We start from the raw sequence: 20121 nt of genomic DNA on the forward strand, positions 1-20121 counted from the left end.
AAAAGACTGAAATATGTCACCAAAGGATGAGTTTGAAGCAAATGGGAGAGCATCATCATATCGCCTCGCTGTGACCGTGAGTGCTTGTGACATCACACCTCATTTTCAGCACATTTAACTCAACTCACGCCTGCGCTTTCATGCAGCTCAACTGCACTTTCATCAAAACCCTTTAAATTCCCTCTATATTAAAAGCAGCTTTATTACGAACTTAATGAGCAGGTGCCATGAGCAGTTACATAAAATTCTACCAGTATACATTTAAATTGGCTAATGAGCTGACTCATTATAAATACTCAGAGTAAACAAGTAAATTTGATATTAATGGTTTATTTTGACCGCAGTAAGCAATCATTCCACTTAAATGTTTGAGGAAAAAGATAAGGACAAAACTGCATGCCTGTCTAAGATATTCATTTAATTAAAAGTGCTACAATCCACAGATGGGCACCTGCCACTTAAGTTGTGTCCATTTCCACTGAGCAATCCACCAATGAGAGGTTGTTCGTTTCAACTGACCGTTCCTAAATCCGGAAGGTTTCCAATGTTGAGTCGCTAATATTTTCTAGGTTGGACCATTGATTTGTGTTGTCCGTGAAAACTAGGTCTAAAATGGCTGTTCCTTTTTCAGCATTTTCCAATGTCAAACGGAACAAAGCATGAGTCACTTTGGTGAAGCCCAAGCACCCAATCGCCCTTGTCTTTAATAGCCCATTTTACTCTGTTGCAGATGGATGTGCCCTTCAGTGTCCTAACATTGAGCCTCAAATCAATGATATCATGAAAGCTTAATAAAGAATCTCTCTAAAACCTAATTACAGAGCACACTGCCTCAAAACACGACCAATTAAATAAGATTATAGATTTGGAAGGAAATTACATCTCATATTATAAAGACACTTTCAAAGTAAAGCAGGTCCACTAAACATTCTGCACCTCTACCAGCTACTACCAGTACCAATGGGACAGTGACTCAGCAGCTGATGTCAGTGGGTGTTTATACAAGAATCCCACCCAGACAGCTGCATCAGAAAGAGAACTAAGGAACAACTGAAACATTTCAGCACTGAGCTGACAAACAAATGTACCTAAAATAGCCCCCAGTATCTCCTCAAAAGCTAACAATCAGTTAGAGTACTTAGATCATTTAGTTCAAGCAGGTCTGATTTGGTACATTGATGTTTTTGTACTTCTATGATATAAATAAGTTCAGAGTAAAACAACTGAACATTACTACTAACGTCAGCTGTGACAATTGAAGCAAAGAGTCATTTTGTGGGTTTAATTGGCCTCTACGATGATATTCAAACATGGAGCGAGTCATCCGTTTAGTCATTATTTTTCGTGAATGGTCCGTAAGCAGCCAGATGTGCAAATGTATTGAAAACAGAAAGAGAGAGAAGAGGCAACAAGATAAAGAGTCACAGATAGCAATGCTGAGTCATAGAGCAGCAAACGAATCAGTGACTCTTCAAACCTACTTACAAGCCAGACAGCCTTTTGGGGCGTCAAAATCATGGATTGCTAATTGTTTATGAATGTATCAAGATTGTATATTATTGAATTATAGTAAATAATAACCTGAACTTAGTGGAATCACTGTTTAAGAAGAAAAAAAGATAGAGATAGAGGTGACTGTCAAAACAGAAAAGAAAAAAAAACTGAACTGCTTACCCAGGAAGCATTATAGGTTTTGTAGAACGCTGACGAGGAAGGCATCTTACTAGATTCTGAGACAGAACCAATACTTTGCATTATTTTGGTTGTAATTTTATTGGAATTGTAGAACGAATGAGTCTTTTGGGTCAGTTATTTTTAGTCAAAAACATACTGCAGGACCAATGCAGTCCGATTCTCAAACGAATGACTCGTTTGAGTCGGTTCTCCTTAGTGAATCAAAACAAAGAGCGCGACCGGTGTGATTTAAACATCAAACGAATGAATAATTTGAGACGTTTTTTTTATCAAAACAAAGCGGTTAATTAAAAAAAACCCGTCAGTAGGAACGGTTGTTGTTTTCAAATGACTCGTTAATAAACCGCACGTTAACTTGTAATTAATTAAATGTTATGTCATTTTGAACTAATAAGTGTGTGTTAGCCTATGTTATATTTAGTAAGCTTAATAAGACTTCAAATAGTACATTTACTGTCTTTCGCCTAAAGATATGAGTTTTATTGGAATCTGTGGTATTTCTGGAATGAACTAAAATGCTACCATATTTTTCTATTTTATGTAATAGCCTATATAGACATGTACAATATGTTGCATTTAATTCATCTAAAATATCTGTGAATTATACGTTTCTATAAACATATCTTTCGCAAAAAATATTTTGTGGCATTCTAAAACGATCTCCACCATTAATAATTTCTGATCGACTAATTTATTTTGCCATTTTTCTTCTTCTACAGAAACTGGCTTCTAAAAGAATCGTTAATAAACAAAAATCTTTCAAATAATTACACCAACTCTAACATGAACATTCCTCACAACTTTTGAGAATATCTTATAATCTTCCGGACAAATACTTTCAAGTTTAGCATAGACACAGCCTCCCTAAAATATATCTATGCAGAAGTGTGTCATGCAGCAAAGAATCACTTCTCGTGGTCATTTATGAGAAGCTCAAAATAATGAAATAATGAAACCACTTCAAATACCTACTGAAAAAAACGCACAAATAATTTCACAACCATATATATATATATATATATATATATATATATATATATATATATATATATATATATATATATATATATATATATATATATATATATATATTAAACGCAACTTTAGTTAGCCTGTCAGCGCGAGCTATCCGCCAACCTCCGTCCATCACAAATGTATCCAGTTAATTTGGATAAATCACAGTAAGGTTTTGATCGTACACTCTGTCACCCAGACATATGTCGCAATTACAGGTAAACGACTGTCTGGACGTTTAATTACCAATTTATTCGTTGTCATTTAGTCTATAGCGACATAAACGCATCATAAAGCCTATGTGGCGTCCCATAAGCCATGATTACGCGATCAAACCCATTAAAAACGTCAAGAAGAAGAAGACAAATATGCGGTCAAATAAGGATACGCGCCCTCCGCGACGTCATAGTCTCATGAAGCAAAGTGTTACTGCCTGTTGGCATTACAACACTCTTTGTCCGGATCACTGCGACACTGCGTAAAAGTCACGCCAGAGACCGCATCGCACGCTAGATCGCAGTCTCTGTAGTCTGCATGACAGAAAGTGATACATACCGTCCGCTGATGCGGGCCGCTTTAACAGTGCGTCGTGTGTCTCGCGACTGATGGGTGTTCGGGAGCGCAGTCGCTGCTCTGTGTGTGAGGGAGGGGCCGGAGAGTGTGTGTGGGTTGGCAGATTTGGGTTCTCGAGCAGAGCGGGATGGTTGCAGCAACTCTGGCTGCAGCCACCCGCCAATTAAACCACAGCTGCAGCTACTGTCTGTGTCTGAAGAGGAGGGTTAGGCGGTGGGGAGAGGAGGGGGGGTTAGTGATACTTTCAATGCACCACAAGTAACCCTTTCATGTCTAATATTGTATTACATTATATTCATTCAACATTATTTCCAGACTCAAGGAATATATGGCTATTGGCGGATGAAAACTAAATAAGTGATAACTGAACAGATACAGGTGAGTTATTATTAATGTAGCTGGTAGCTATTCATCCCAACAGCACAGTGTTTTTGTATTCTATATTTTTTGTCTTTTTTTGTATCAGTTCATAATCAACATTTGTGGATTAATTTTCACTGATTTTTCAGGGGTTTCTTATTAGGTTTGTGTTGCTGCTGCATTACACTGGCCTCCGACAAGCTCTATATAAAGCCTGACTGTACTATATAATGTACATTTGGTCTGTTGCACATTAAACCTATGTGGTGGCATCCGGAGGCAGGCTGCTCAATGTAAAAAAAGGGACCGTTCATACCGAACAAATGTTTTCATTCAACTGCCAAAGGTTCCCATTGTTTTTCTATATAAATTCCCTATACAGACATATTGGTGATCTTTGAGTTGCCATGTTTGTATGCGTCTCATGACCAGTGTTGGGTATAGTTACTTTGGAAAGTAGTTAGTTAGGTTACAACGTTACCATCAATTAAAAGTAATCAGTTATGATACAGCGTTACCTATTCATAAAAGTAACGCGTTAGAGTACTCATGCGTTACCAAAAATTAAAAGCCGTTCGCAGCGGCACACACATGACAGACACAGCCCCCGGCCCCTTTAAATGCACCTAAAAGTCGTGACTTCCGACAATGAATAACGTCAGTCATCCGACTAAATTAACACTGCAGGATAACAATAACAGGAAAGACAGTCAGCAATAGGCTATTCCACATGGCGTTTTATTTATTTATTATCACAGAACATATTATTAATCAAAATTCGCACCTACCCAGCCCGGGTAGCCTAGGCTACTGTATATTATGAGCAAGATAACTCCTGATTTTTCTTTGACTTTAAATAATGCAGTTATCAAAGTACAAGTATGCTTACTTGTAAACACAACCTTAAACAGGCTTGCAGATTTAAATCCATTTAGAAATGATGAACAACCAGCCAGCCAACGATCTAACAGAAATTAACATCTGCCTGTCAAACAAAAATGATAACAAACCGACCGAATTAAATCCTTCACTGCCACACAGGCAAATGACAAATCGCTTAATAGCCGAACTAATTATTATTAAAGTGTCACTCACAGAGTGTGCATTTTACCGTTATGTTCTTTTCTTTTTCGTTGACAAATTGAAAATAATGTGCGTACTTCCATAAACCAAACGCTGTCCTCTCTGCCATCTAGACGGGAGTTAGAAAAAAAAAAAAAAAAAACCACACACACACACACAGGGTCAGGCGCAGGGCACAGACGCATCACAGCCATTGACTTTACGATCACAGAGCTTCGGCTCCACTGATACATCCGCAGGTGGCACAGTAGACCTACGCCTACTGTCTGACAAAAAGCAGGCTGCAGTCGGGATTTTCCTTTCCTTAAAATAACGGATTACTTTTTTTAAAAAATAACGAAGTTACTGATTACTTCCGCACGAAACTAACGCGTTAAGTTACACATTTCAGGAAAAAAGTAATTAGAGTACTCTAACGCGTTACTTTGTAACGCGTTACCCACAACACTGCTCATGACACAGTGTAATGCTCAAATAAAAAAAAGTTCAACTTAATTCAACATAGTTCAACTTTTTTCAAAAATGCATCTCTAGACCTTCTGTGTCTGAAATCGCATACTGATTAGGAATTTGTTTTGCGACCTCATGGGATGGTAGTGTCCACCAAAAGCACACAGAATTTGGTGGAAGTAGTAGATCATCCAGGTATACAAGCATGTGTCAATTAGGCTATTGGTTTTGAGTCATATATCTGCCACATTTTAGGTCAACAAGATTTGCCAGTCAAAATTAAATCAAAATGGAGCCTATTCCCTTTCAGCAAGCCCTCTTATTTTTCAGCCCCTCTTTTACACCTATCTGTTTTATAGAGACCAATCTGATAATCCAGTCAATTCTCAATGGGTTGAATAAAGTTCTCCCATACATTTAGTCTCTGTTTCACCCAAGAATGTCACATGATCATTTTTTATAGTTTGTTGCAGCCTTACTGAGTGAGTGCTTGACCTGAATAAGTTTGCTGCAGGCAATGCATGGCTTTATGTCATCAGAAGAGAACTACATTTTGGTGCAGTGTTTTCTTCTGCTATGCCCATTCTGCCAGACGGACCATATTTTCAATTTCCCCTCTGTGCAACATATATTTTGATATGCTTTTCATATGTAATTCAGTCAGATCAGCACAGATAATCGGCAAATGCTCAATTGATGAAGATTCATTGTCTTATTTTATTCTTCATTCGTATGGGTAGTGATTATAAAATGAATGGAGCAAACATCTGATTTCCTCTCTCACTTTCCTTACGTGTATTTTATTGATTCATGTAATTATTAATGATTAAATGTTGTTCAAATGCCCTAGAAAACTTACTGTCATAACCAATGCATCCATCTGATGGTTCACTGAAAACAGCATATAGATAAAGTAATGTTAAAACTCTGGTTTAGTGCTTTGACTCAAACTGAATCTGCAGTGATATCAATATCCTTATCATAAATGATTGAGCAGCCTCAATTATGCATGACTGACCTCCCTCCCTAGGATGTCAGCACAAATTGCATGAATGAATGGCTCTAAAACACTATAATATTACATATTTTTGAACTAAATATATATATATATATATATATATATATATATATATATATATATACATATGTATATATGTATATATATGTATATATATATATATATATATATATATATATATATATATATATATTACTGATAAAAAAATTTGGGTCAGATTTTTTAAATGTTTTTGGAAGTAGAATTTTATGCTAATCAGTGCTGCATTTATTTGATCAAAATACAGCAAAACAGTACAATTATGAAATAATATTACAATTTGAAACAACTGGTTTCCATTTCAACATTTTTCAAAATGTAATTTATTCCAATTATTAAATAGCTGAGTTTTCAGTCTTCAGTGTCACATGCTCCTCCAGATATCATTCTAATATTCGCATTTGCATATTATCAATGTTGAAAACTGTTGTATAAACATGATAAACAAGTTTACTGTCACTTTTGATGAATTCAGTTCATCCCTGCTGAATAAACGTACTAATATCCTAAAAAACATCTTACTAATCCCGAACTTTTGAAAGGTAGTATACCCTATGATTTATAATTTAAAAGAAAGTCTTCCATATGAACCATAACAAACCAGTGATTGATTCCAAACTCAAGGCTAGTTACAAATCAGAAATTCTGTGAAAGTCCTCCAGCTACTTCATTCACCAGTACCTGCTCCTTTCACTTAACGTTTGCTGTTTATCCATAATGTATGTCAGATCACATAAACATTCCCAAAAAAATTCATAAAACTGCATAGCAAAAATGTTTCCAAGTCGAAACACAAATGATAATCTGTTTAATCAGTCTGAGTGTTTGTTTTGTTCCTCATTTCAATGTCTGTGTGTAGCCCCGGATGTCTCCCTGGCCTTTTGTATCAGTGGAAAACAAAAGCTTGCTGAAGATTGCACAAACAACTGAGGGGATTGTGTTTGTTCTAGCACTTACAATTACTGTACAGCCCAGGACTGGAACTGGATAAATTGATTTTCAGAGAATAATAATATTTTATTAATATTAATATTATTAATATCATATTTTAAGAGAATAATATTTGTTGGATTCCACCTCATTCCCTCAGGATCTAAGTGTTATGAAAATGATCTTTTGCTAGTGTCAAGAGCAGCAGACCTTTCATCAGTTTCGACTTTTTATTTATATTCAATGCTAGTATTCTGCTTTAAGTATTTCATCAAGTAAAATTCAGCAATTTTAGGGCAAAGGCACAGTTGTCTTTACAGTCAATTTGATAAATTGAATGCATCTTTGGTGAATAAACATATTCATTTTTTAAAAAGTATACATTTGTGAAAAATCTTACTCACCCTAAACTTTTGAACAGAAATACACACACAAATATGAATACTTCAAAAGAGCTTTTAAATTTTAGAGGTATGAAGTTTTGGCTTCATGTGATTGTTCAGTTTACCCTAAAGCATCAGTGAAATTCATAATTATGGCTCGGTGCTTGCATTATAAATAGGTCCTGCTTAAGGCTTCAGCTCTAGAGTACCAATTTCCTTTGTGTGTATCCTGAGAGAGAAAGGAAAGAGTCAAACTGATGGTATAAACTTATACATTAGGACCCTTGTGGCACTCCCGGTGACACTATTAAAGAAAATGACTCACTTCTTCTCCTTTTAAACTGTTAAAACAAACTTTTATCTATGCGTGCTAAACTTAAATCAGCAACGTAGGCAAGATAACACTCTTAAAATGTGTTTGGGGTTGTTAAGAAATGCTTTGAGGGTCTTGTGGGAGACACAAATCAAATAGAGTCAGAGGGAATGTCTGGGTCAGATTCTGGTTAGCACTAGCTAGGTGCTTTAGCCAGGACATTCACCGAAGTGATAGACAAGGTCAAGAGGTCACGGTTTGGCTAGTTACTTCACATATTTCACTTACAATCCTACGCAAGACAACAACTGCCTTTCAGATGCATGGGAATGCTAAAGGACAGTCTTCTCAATGTATTACAGACTTTGTGAGTAAGTCTGAGGGGAACTCGTGACTCAGACGGGACTGGAAATATAGGAAAATTCTTCTCCAGACCATTACTTCCCTGCCTGCAGACAATCAGTCTTCCCAAACGCTGACTCACAGAGCATAACAGCGGTTGAAACGTCTCATTCGGTATCTCTAATAGGATATTTGAGGAGATGAAGCCTGTTAGCAGTTAATGCAGTGGTGGTCACAGTTTAATAAAAACTCAATTATACCAGTATCTAATATTACCAAAGCAAAAACTATTATTTTACTGCAGGCTGCTATTCCAGCTCATGACATTGCTTAGAATACATTAAGATATCATAAATCTATACAGTATCATACTCATTGGATAACAACAGTTGTTTATATTATAATCGATATAATGTGCACATACTCCTCTCCTCACAGAGCACACTCATTAGCCCCTCACAACGACGCTCACCTTGACTAAAGCCTAGATGCAGGTCACCATGGAAACATAGTAGAAGGAGAAAGGAGGATGAGTGACTCAGTAAAAATGAAAACACTGATCATGCTGTTTCCTTGCCGTGAACCTTCTCCCAAGACTCTGAGGTACTGACTGATCGAGGTCATTCCTACATATATATATACACACAAAAATCACTGACTAAAAATGATTTAATTGGAGTGAAGAAAACATAATATATATAGCATATATATATATATATATGTTTCTATACTGTTTACCATTGACTTTATATTTGAAATTACAAATTTGGTAATTGAATCAAACAGGCTGAAATATGTTTAATTAAGATAAACACAAAAATATTGCAGATGTCTGTGCTGTTGTTCTTTAATCAACACGATCAAACTAACTAAATGCTATTTAGTTAAAACCTTGAACATTTATTAATAAATTGCCAGTTATTCATGTTAGAAGTTCAGACATAATAAAAATGGCAACATGAAAGAAAACCAGATTGTATGAAATGATTTGAAATGTGCAATATGATAAATGAAATATGAACTACAGTGCAAAATATTGGTGTCAGTCAGTTATGTTTTTAAAAGAAGCCTCATGCTTACCAAAGATGCATTTATTTGATTACAAAAATACAGTGAAAACAGTAAAATTGTGAAATATATTTTCATATTTTAGTATAACTATATGAAATTGAGCATTCATTTTAAAACTTTACATAAATGTCTGTCACTTTTGATCAATTTAATATGAATACATTTATTTAAATGAATAAAAAAATAAATTAAATAATAAAAAAAATCATATTAACCCCATACTTTCATCCTTTTGAATGGTGGTGAATATAATAATTATTATTACATCATGACTACTATGATTTCCATCTTTAAAATAAGTGAGTTTAATATTTTATTCAATATATTCTGACATATGAGACGGGGACATGAAAATGTGCTGCATAATAGGAATGACACAGCTGTATCTTTTAGCCACCTGTAGTTCATTAACAGCAAGAGCAGCTCTCAGTTCTCAAAGGGCTTCAAACTGCTGAGTAACTCAGTGCAGATCACCCTCGAGGGCTGTGAGGATATAAAACTGACACTTACCAAAACAAATGAGAAGATGTGGATACAAAGAGTGTCTACAAATATGAAACGGTTGAAACATTATTGAAATCTTTAAAAGATAGATAGATTAGATCTTTTGTTTGACCTCTTTTGACATTGTTCTGCATTACTCATAATATCCGTTAGATGGCAGCATCTCTTCATTTTATATTTATAAAGACCATTTATAAGGGAAGGACTGAGAACTCAATAAAGAAAACAAATTGCAGTATATCCTTGGTAATCAAAAGGAATTCAACTTCAAGTGCTTATATGGCTGAAAAATGAACCAAACATTCATCCGTCCTAGACAAAGAAATCCTATTAGCCAACGTTATCTATCATTTTGTTCCCATTTAGAATCGAAACACATCTATTTGTGCCCTAGGACAGCCAATGAATTCCCCTTAGTTTGAATGTCATTGATCTATGCTAAGGTGCATGCTAAATATGATACGTCGAATCGATACTGTGGTCCTATTTGCACCATTAGCCTGGGAGCCTTGTGTCTGACAGGCCTTGAGCCACAGAAAAGCACAATCTGAGACATCAATCTTTAATGGTTGTTAACCTCGTATCACCCCACAGACCAGTCATCACAATCTGATCTAAGCACACATCATGTCCTTCAGCAGGGTCAGAGGCCATCACTCAACCTCCCAAGCTTTATTCCATCCAATTTAGTGCTATTTTGTTCTAACCCTATTAAGCATTACTAGGCACATAATTCACATATTTTGTTAAAGACACGTATGGTGCCTGAAGTAATGTAGCTTACTGAGGAGAGATGTGCTATTACTTTTTCCAAGCTTTTGGATTTGCCTGGTTTTTGGATTTCTGCCGGACCAAAAGTTTGTGTCTCTTACACCTTTTTTTTTTTTTTTTGTGATAATGTCCACAAATGAACACAGCTTTTATTAATTTTGAAGCCAAGATAGATTTGACAGAAGCTAAATGTAGGCTATAAATGAAATACAGTACATCACAGTCACCTGACTTCAACACGATCACCACCATGAAGTTTCCGGCTACTTCTTCAGTCTGTGAGGTTTTGGAGGTTTGAGTTAGAATAGTTTGCGAAAGCGTGGTTAAAAACACAATGAGGCTGTGAAGCAAACTAGTGAGTAGACGAGGTTTTTTTGTCTGGTGTATTGACGTGTAGTGTTCCCAATAACCAATGTTGTCCCATTTAGCCACTTGATAACAGCCAACATTTTCAGGACAAGTAAAAAAAATTAAAATACAAATTAATGTGAAAATATCTTCAGCTTGTGTAATCCACTAACCTTATTTCACTCAAAAACCCATTCAAGAAACCCACTGACTTCAGAACAATGAAAACAGAAGTGCTAAAATAATCACTTAAAGGGTTTTGGCTTACAGAAATACACAATCTCTGCAGCGTTCTGTTGTTATATGAAAGCATTATGACATTCGCAGTCTCTGTTGGTTGGAACATAATCTTTGATTACATGCAGTCTCGTGTCTATATATATTCAGATCAAAAGCACTCTGCTAAATTACATTGCAATTTACATTTTGAAATATGTTCCATGTACTGCATCATACACCTCCTCTGACAGCAGCTTAATGTTTAAAATGTATAGTAAGGCACTTTCTCAGCAATACTTTGCTATTGGCTTTTATAAAACAGGCTGTCTCACACCGAGGCACATTTAAGTCTTTATGACTACACAGATCAAGGTCCATCCGGCCCAGCAGTCAAGCTCTGGCTCTGCAGCTCCTCTCCTCCTGACACAGCTCTTTGATTACCGCTGTGCAAGGCAGGCCCCGTGCAAACACACATACTGGACTCCCCGTGGAGAGATTCTCAGCGCTGCATTAGCTGCATATCATGCATGTTATGTGTGAGCTTGCCGTAAGCAAGACCACTGCAGCAGTGTGACCTTGGGCTGGCAATATGTGTGTGAACAGCTTAACTCCAAGTAAAAATACTTATTTATGTGTGGCATGCTAAGAAATAAATAGTTTATCCTTGCAATTGTTAATTTAGCTTGAGCTTTTTATCTTTTTTTTTACTGTAGATTTTCATTTAACCTTGTCTTCTGACATTTGCATTCAACTCTACTGCAGGATCTAGATGGCATCCTTTCAATCGGACTGACCTTTGACCTCAGCTGAGAACTGGGCGGAATGTCTGGTTATGAAAAGCTGTAGTTGGTGGTCCAGGTCACATTCGGACACATCGATGTCCCATGAACGGATACCTGCAGGTACAGAGAGACATGTGACATGATCAGTATAAGCAAAGCACTTGAAATTACAATCGCACCCTTATTTCACATAATGAGCTTTACCCATATTCCTCTTTTTGCATATCTAACTTTTTTTCATTACAAAGGATTATATTATATATTATAACGATGTGTGAAAAGTTGAGTTGAAAATGTTTCACATTTCCTTAAAATTTTTATCCTGCAGCAAAAAAATAAAAAAAAAAAAAAATAAAAAAAAAAAAAAAATATATATATATATATATATATATATATAGAGAGAGAGAGAGAGAGAGAGAAAGAGATTTTTATAAATGTCATTTTATTTGTATATATTAGACTATATCATACCATTAAATTAATTACAAATTATTATACTAATAATAAACTTTTTATTATTATGTTTATTATTACTTAGCATTTGAATATGATATATGGTATGGTATATCAACATTTATACACCATTATTTAAATAACAAATTATTATATTAATATTTTGTATTATTATTATTATGATGTGATATTACAATTTGAGTAAAAGCTGATATTAAGGTTTCAATAATGTATTTGTTATAATAATAATTCCAATATTTATATCAATTAAGTTTACTCATTTCAAGAAACTTTTAGTTTATATTTAGGTTGTAATTTTTCAGTCCATTTTTCAATGTGGTCTCAGACATCTGCCATATAGATCTAAATATGAGATTTATTGTATTGTGCTCAGAGTGTTACATAAGATCCCAAAATTTTAGATGTGTACTGAGTTGAACTTCATAGTTCAAATTGGAGAATAAGGAAATGAAATGAAATCTCTCTTAACTCTCCTCGGCTGCATGAGTGCTTCCTTCTCTCTTCTTCTTACAGATGAAGGGCTATTTTCTTCAGATTCTGTTTTGCTTTGAAGATGAAGTGTACATCTTGCAAATACTGAAATGCTGTCTCATTGGGATTTAAAACAGGTAATGAGCGCAGAGATGACCGATACTTCTATTTTCTCAAAATAAGATTAACACAGCCTATAGAAACACAAGACATTCCTTGCAGTATTGATTTCATTCTCATCGATATGCTAACTGCTGATTAAAAGTCTGTCAGGAGGAATGGGATAATCCTGGGGTTTCTAGACGTCCAAACATTAGAGAATACTGCAGAGTGAGCATGTCAGGACTGTAAATGCACTGAATGTGAGTAGCATAACAAGTGGACCATAGTTGACCCTGACTGTTACGCTCTAATTGGGTTGTTTCTCAGCTTTGTGCAGTTGGCAGCTCTGATTTGTTACTTTATATACTGTAGCTTATGGACTTTTGGAGCAATTCATGTCAAAACTGTGTCAATACTGTAAACAAAAATGGTTTACACTCAAAACTCAAGATTCGTGATCATTAGAAGAAAAGTCAGTAGTAGTTATGAAAAGAATGTGTCTATTCAGCAAACCAACTTTTTATGATTTGGCAGATTAAAAAAAAAACATATTTTAAAGTACTAAAGCAAAGAAGTTGCAATAAATAGATACCATTACTAGAGTCTATACTGCCATATGAAAACACTATTAACACTGTAACTCAATGTACTTTTCTGTAAAGTAATTGATGATTTATGTACTGTAGAAAAAGAATCAATCCACAAAAACGTAAATATTACTTTTTTTTTCTTTTCTTTTTTTCCTTCTTTTAAACCAAAGTACAAGTGATAAGTTCTTTGCACTTTTATGGCTACTTTTAATATAATTACAGATTAATGAAATGGAGTACCAATAAAATCAATTAGAAATGATGGAAATTATTGACACTAAACTTTAACGATTTGAATTAACAATTCTGCAAACAAATTACTGTTTCAGTTGTTTATGTCTATGAAATTTCCTTTCCTTTTATTTTAAGAAATATTCAGCACATTTTGTGACACAATAAGTTAAAAGAGTTCTGAAACTGTTCTTTCAGAAAAAAAAAAAAATTCTGAGATTGTATGCACCTCTTCTTTGACTATTTTATGCTTGAAAAAAATACACACCAGGTACACTCGTATTGCCATAATTAATCACCAGCCTATAGACGGTTGAAACACCTGCCCAAAAACATAGTGGTAAATGAAAACCTTTTAAACAGAAACAATATCACGAGATCTCCGTCCTTACAGAGCATCAAAACTGCAGCTTCATCAGTTTCAGCAACAAATGCAGAATTCCTGGCGCAGTGCTCTGTCCAGTCACGCGAGGTCGCCGCAGTGTGCTGCTGCTGCTGGAACTAGTGTGCAATGTCTCATCGGATCATATAACGCTCCAGAGATGTACACATGACTGACAGGCGACGTGTATAGAAGTTAATTCATTACGTCCATTAAGCAAATAATATATTTGAGAATCTTTTTAAAAAATTGACATTTGCGACGGCGTTTAGACTGAAGTACGTCAATAATAATCTAAACACACCCACCGCAGTACAGTATGCAGCTTATAAAGGTGGCAATTTGCGATGAATGAAGTTAAGATGTCATGTTTTGACAATATTATACCATATTAACTTAATACATTTAATTCTGTATGAGAGTAAATTTGGTGTCTGTCATAATCCACTGTGACTACATATACATTTAACAAAATAATTTGATAAAAAATGAAATCTGGGAAAATCATAAGTCATATTTGATGTGTCAGAGGAGGCATGCTTTCAACAGAGGCTCACCGCGCTCTATGTGCTGTCTGGCGGTGTGCAGCTGGTGCTCTGTCGCGATCTCTCCGATCACGATGAGCATGTAGAAGTTTCCCTGGCGGGAGTACGGGCCGCGGCGGCGGAGCTGGCCGGGACACTGCAGTCGGTCCCCGGAGCCCAGCTGCTCGCGGTCCTCGTCTTCCTCCACCGTCGCCAGCGCACCTCGGTGCGGGATCTCCATGGAAACAACCCCTCGCACCGACGCCGGGCCTGCGGTTATCTCCATGACAACTGCTGCCACCTGCCTTGTCTGCAAGTTTAAGACCGGGAGGGCTGCTGAAACTGGGCGAAACTGGGCGCTGTTTACCTGCGCGTGATTGGCTAAAACACCATGCAGCTGTGTGATGTCAGGCTCGACGCCTAAAATAATAGCCTCGCGATACAACATTATTAACTCAAATATTAATAATGTTGGGCTATGATTTGAACAGTATACCTCATAAGTGCAGTAAAGGTGAATATTTATCTGCTGTAAATAAATAATTTATGATCATTAAACGTTATTTAATACGGTTTAATTGTTATTCCTGTCCATTACAAGAAAGTGGTTTTATATTGATGTGTGTGTATAATGATTAGATTACTAGCCATTTCTGATGTATATGTAATATAATATATACATTTTTATTATGAAAAAATAATGCTAAGTAATCAGATAATGATAAAAGTTTAAAGATGTACACTGCAATAAAATTCAAGTTAGTCAATACATAAGCACTGCTGAGCAATCAAAATATTTTTGTATATATTTTTTTATAAATAATATAAACTTAAATACAGAAATAATGGTTAATTGCCCCTATTATATTGCACGCTGACATTTTATTATATTCAATTTTATTTTATTTACATTTTTCTTATTTATTTATTTAAATTAATTTTGTATAAAATTTACTAACTGCATCAAATCTAATGTTCCTTTGAAATATGCATGGGATTCAATTAATTGAATCAAAATTAAGCTATTTAAAGAATATACTTTACGTACATCCTTAAATCTGCCTAGATCAGTAATTTCCCTAATTTTATTAGTGTAAGGCAAACAAATATTTTAAACAGAGTGAGAATGAGCGAGATGATATAAAAAAATAAATAAATAAGAGTTTGGGCTTTCCCTCTGAAGGGGAGTTAGCAAGCAGAAGCACCTGTTTTGCCATGGGCTGGATTTGGCAGTGAGTCAGCAGAAATGAGCTCAAACTGCCCTCTGCTGGACACTATAGACAAGTGCAAATAACATCAAATTATAAAAATATGGTCTTTGTAGCCAAAACAGTTACTGAACAATATTGCAACCTCAATGACTCTCTAATTGTTGTCTTATTCCTCAGATCCTCAGCTCCTATGGGATTTAAAGTACAGACACTTTGACTGACAAGTTCAAAATTTTGCTGTCTAGGCAGTAAAAGCCTTACTTAATTGCTGAGCTGAGGAGCTGAAATGGACCTGGCAGTTTTTCACATGAGCTGTAGAGCAAATACCTTAAATCCAGACGGCAGGTAGGATGACACTGCAGTCCTACACTCTGATCCATCAGGTGATGCTGGTATTTTTAGCTGCCAGCTGCCATATTAGATAGTCATGAGAAAGGCTCACACAGGATGCAAGCAAAAAGAACTAGCAAGGTAAGTTGTCTGAAGGTTGTGTCTGATGTCAAAACTTAAATCTCAATGTCAGAAAAATTTAAGTAATCATTTTGTTTCTATAATATTTTTTAATATATTGTTTTCTAATTATTAGGTTAAAATGTATTAATTTATGTTAAATACAAAAAGTTTTATAATAATTACATCTATTTATTTGATATATTTATTTTAAATAATTTTATTTAACTTTTTATAATATTTATTCTAATATTTTAGATATAATTTATATTAAACTCAGATGTATTTATTTATTTTATTAATTATTTTTTGCTGCAAGCTGCAATATTGGATAGTGAATAGAAAGGCTCACCCAATGCAAGCAGAAGGAAATTAGAGTACTAAAGAGTACTAAAATAATTTCTATTCCTATAATTTTCTAATCCTATTTTATTTTATTGTAAATACAAATATTTATTTAATAAACAATGTTTTTAAATTTATTTTATGTTGTATTTTCTACTTTCGAAATGATTGAAATTATATATATATATATATATATATATATATATATATATATATATATATATATAGTATTATTATTTTATATTATATTTTATATATTCAAATATAAAATTTATAATTTAATATTAATAAATTAAAAATGTATTTTAAATTATGTATCCTAATTTAATTGAAATATGAACATTTAAATAATTTTTTATATATTTTGAATATATTTTACATACATAAAAAATTTTATGATTTTATGATTTTACTAAACTTTCATAAAGCTATCAAAACTGTATTTGATCTCAGAACAAATTTGTTCTTTCTGAAGCAGAACTTTATTAGTACTTCACAAATAATCGAGCTGTCAGTTTAATAAAACAGATGTCATCTCCTGCCAGTTACTGTCCTGATTAGACCATTCAATCAACTTCACATTCAACATGCGATTACAGCGATGACCGTTTTCAATCCTCAACAATGACAGCAGCAGAAATCCATTCATGGTACAAATAATTCAGCACTGAAGGCTTTCAGCTTTTCACAGCCACATAAAGCCTGGCTCTGCTTTTCTTTTATGTCTCTAGGGGGCAACATCACATTCTTTTTTTTTCATCCAAAAAAGATGAAATATTGATCTGCAAAAGAGGTTTTGGGGAGCAGCACATATATGTGGCATCAATGACAAAGCTGAGCAATAAGTCTAAAGGCACACATAATTTCTTTTTTTAACATAGACTCTGATCCTAACAATCTGATTCTGACTCTTATGGCTAAGAGCGCACTTACAGAGCCAGCTACACAAAAGCAAAGCAACATATGCCACTTGTCAGAATCTTGTTTAGCCTTGGTTCAGAACAAGTGGCAAGTAATTGAGTCCAAAAAAAAGAAAGAAGAGATCAATGCAGCTCTTACAGGCAAAGGACAGATAAGTATTTTCATGGCTCTTCAGACTGAATGACAGTATGATGCTTATCCTGGTGCAGTGTTTAAATGTTATCCAACATTTTTTCTTGCTACAAAATTGTATGTTTCTACTGTGGAGCTGCACCATTTTCTGTAATTTAATCGTGCTAAATATGATCTAAATAAATACTTATAAATAATATCTAAATAATCTAAAATAAATATGAAATACTTTAGAAAAGTTGAAAAAAATATTTTTGCACATTGCAGTTCACAGTTATTGACTAGTTTATTTAGGCAGCTGACAGTGACTAATGAGGGTTGGTCTTTATTTTTTGTTTAATTTTACAGAATATGAACATAGAAACGTCATTAAATGTTATAAATTTCCTGCGTCAAATTCAGCTGTGACATTATTCTGGATTTTTGTTATCCAGCTAAAACACTGTTCAACTGTTCAGATTTTTAACAATGCAAAATTACATGATCCAACTAACTCTGCTCTGTGTGTGTGGTTCACATTCAATGATGCTGTTTAATTTTTTTTTTTTAGCTTTACTTACATGGAAATTCTCCCCATTATTTGTATCATCCTTAAAAAACTAAATAAATGAAATAAAAAGTTGGGCTTTTAAAATAATTTTATTGTATTTTTATCAAAAACATAATTATACTATTCATATTATGCAAATATAAAAGTAACTGATACACAGACAACTTTACAAAACAAGTTATATTGCACTTTAATGCACAAAACAGCAGATTAACATTAAGAATGACAGTATCACATGTTTACATCAAGTAAATAATTGAAGAACAATTTCTTTACAACTTTGCTTCAGTGTCTTCAGTCTCTTTACTTAAAAAAATATTAATCTAAATAAAATTGTAGTTATTTATGATATATAATGCATATGGACTCAATCACATTACAATCCATACAGAATTGTGTGTTTCCATCACAAACACTTTAACAAGAAAAAGTTGCAGAAAGCCCCGCGCGGACAGTCGCACATCTTCCCGATTCGAGAACCTTTTCTGATCGCGCACTGCTCTCCCAAATCACACTAGCAAGAGAAAACAGGAGAGACCGTGTTACTTTTGTCATTACAGCATTTGCGTTAGTAATGTAGTAAGCTTTGTGGTTGGAGACCCTTAATGGATCATTAAAAAATAGGAATTTCCATTTAACAAATACTATTTATTATAAGATATTTTACTATTACACATAAATAATAAAAGAAACAGACACAAAGCAACCAAGACACCTATATATCCATGCAAGATACACGCACTTAATAAAGTATCAATATATACCATGGGAACTTGACCAAATTTCTTCTCCCAAGGTGGAATTCGTTTCGTCTGCAGCTTTTCCAGAACTTCTTGCAGAGCCCCGAGCTGGTTTGACAAAACATTTGGAAAGATGTTTCCTTTCAGTCAAATCACTCGAAAATAAACCAAAATAACAATTAACACTTTTAAAAGTTCACTACACCATGATGTCTAAGTGAATCTGTCCTATGTGCAATGAAAAGAAGAATTACTCACAAGCTGTTTTTCACTGGTCAGGTTTGGGTCTTTGGGGTAGAAGTCTCTGATGGCTCTTGTGTCCAGATCCACTTCTATCTCCGGGTCTGAGACGTTCGCTTTGGTACCGGTCAACAAGCAGAGAAGCAACGCGCACACTGCCATGCGCGTCCTCAGACTGTAGCTCTCCATGGTCCTGAATGCAGGGAGCTTTGGCACCTGAGCGCGCAACGCAACGTCTCTATTAAAAGTTTTGGCGCAAATACCCATCTCGACAGCGTTGCACCCTTTTATGAGCTCCACAGCGCATGCATTTATGTGATCTGCTGTCGCCCCGCCTTTAACATAGATTTCGTTCGCGCGTAAGCGTTATCGTACATTGCGTAAATGCTCCGGGGACAAGTCATCAAATGCGTTAACGTTGCCCTCGGAATTTTCAACTTCACTAAGAAAATGTCCATATATGTGTTTTGATTCAGTTGTGAGGAGCAGATACTGCAGACTCTGTCGATTGTAAAAGAGAAGCTTTTGAACATTTTGGAGCACTTTGGAAAGCATGCATGGCTGTTTAAATCGGATTGCATAAGACTTTATACATATATGTCAATTAAAATATAATATATGCCATTTTTATAATAATTTAATATTAGAGCTTACAACTGGTGTAGTTAAATGCTATATATCTGTGTATTATACAGTGTTTAGCAAGATTTTTTTTTGTACACCAGAATGTAAGTACAGATGCTTGATTCTAAATATGCTTCACACAGCAGGGACTTCATAGAAAGACGCTCATGTGTTACAGTAATTATACCAGGCGTATCTGGCTATATTTGAAAGACATGCATGAAATGAGGGGAAGATTA

At 34.8% G+C, this 20121-nt stretch overlaps 2 protein-coding genes across 3 annotated transcripts in view; both read right to left on the bottom strand.

The window, feature by feature from the left end:
* The window catches only part of LOC127947434 (microtubule-associated protein 1A-like), a 36939-nt gene extending 21953 nt beyond the window's left edge, over positions 1 to 14986 (bottom strand). Inside the window, exons 1-2 of one of the 2 annotated variants that reach the window (XM_052544548.1) lie at positions 14703 to 14986; positions 11908 to 12009 (exon numbers count right to left, since the gene is read on the bottom strand). In XM_052544548.1, coding sequence (XP_052400508.1) covers positions 11908 to 12009; positions 14703 to 14955 — 355 coding nt within the window. In that variant the 5' untranslated portion in view covers positions 14956 to 14986. Of the gene's footprint in view, positions 1 to 3264; positions 3438 to 11907; positions 12010 to 14702 lie in introns of those variants that run through there. The other variant, XM_052544549.1, reaches the window with a different exon arrangement.
* A 3457-nt stretch (positions 14987 to 18443) lies between these two features.
* On the bottom strand, positions 18444 to 19529 carry LOC127947367 (cocaine- and amphetamine-regulated transcript protein-like). Its single transcript, XM_052544450.1, has 3 exons — positions 19277 to 19529; positions 19043 to 19126; positions 18444 to 18792 (listed from the first exon to the last, which is right to left on the bottom strand). The coding sequence occupies exons 1-3, from the start codon at positions 19523 to 19525 to the stop codon at positions 18685 to 18687; spliced, it is 441 nt and encodes a 146-aa protein (XP_052400410.1). The 5' UTR covers positions 19526 to 19529; the 3' UTR covers positions 18444 to 18684.
* Between the last annotated feature and the right edge of the window lie 592 nt (positions 19530 to 20121).

Source organism: Carassius gibelio, chromosome A25 (assembly GCF_023724105.1).
Source record: "Carassius gibelio isolate Cgi1373 ecotype wild population from Czech Republic chromosome A25, carGib1.2-hapl.c, whole genome shotgun sequence".
Lineage (NCBI taxonomy): Eukaryota > Metazoa > Chordata > Actinopteri > Cypriniformes > Cyprinidae > Carassius > Carassius gibelio.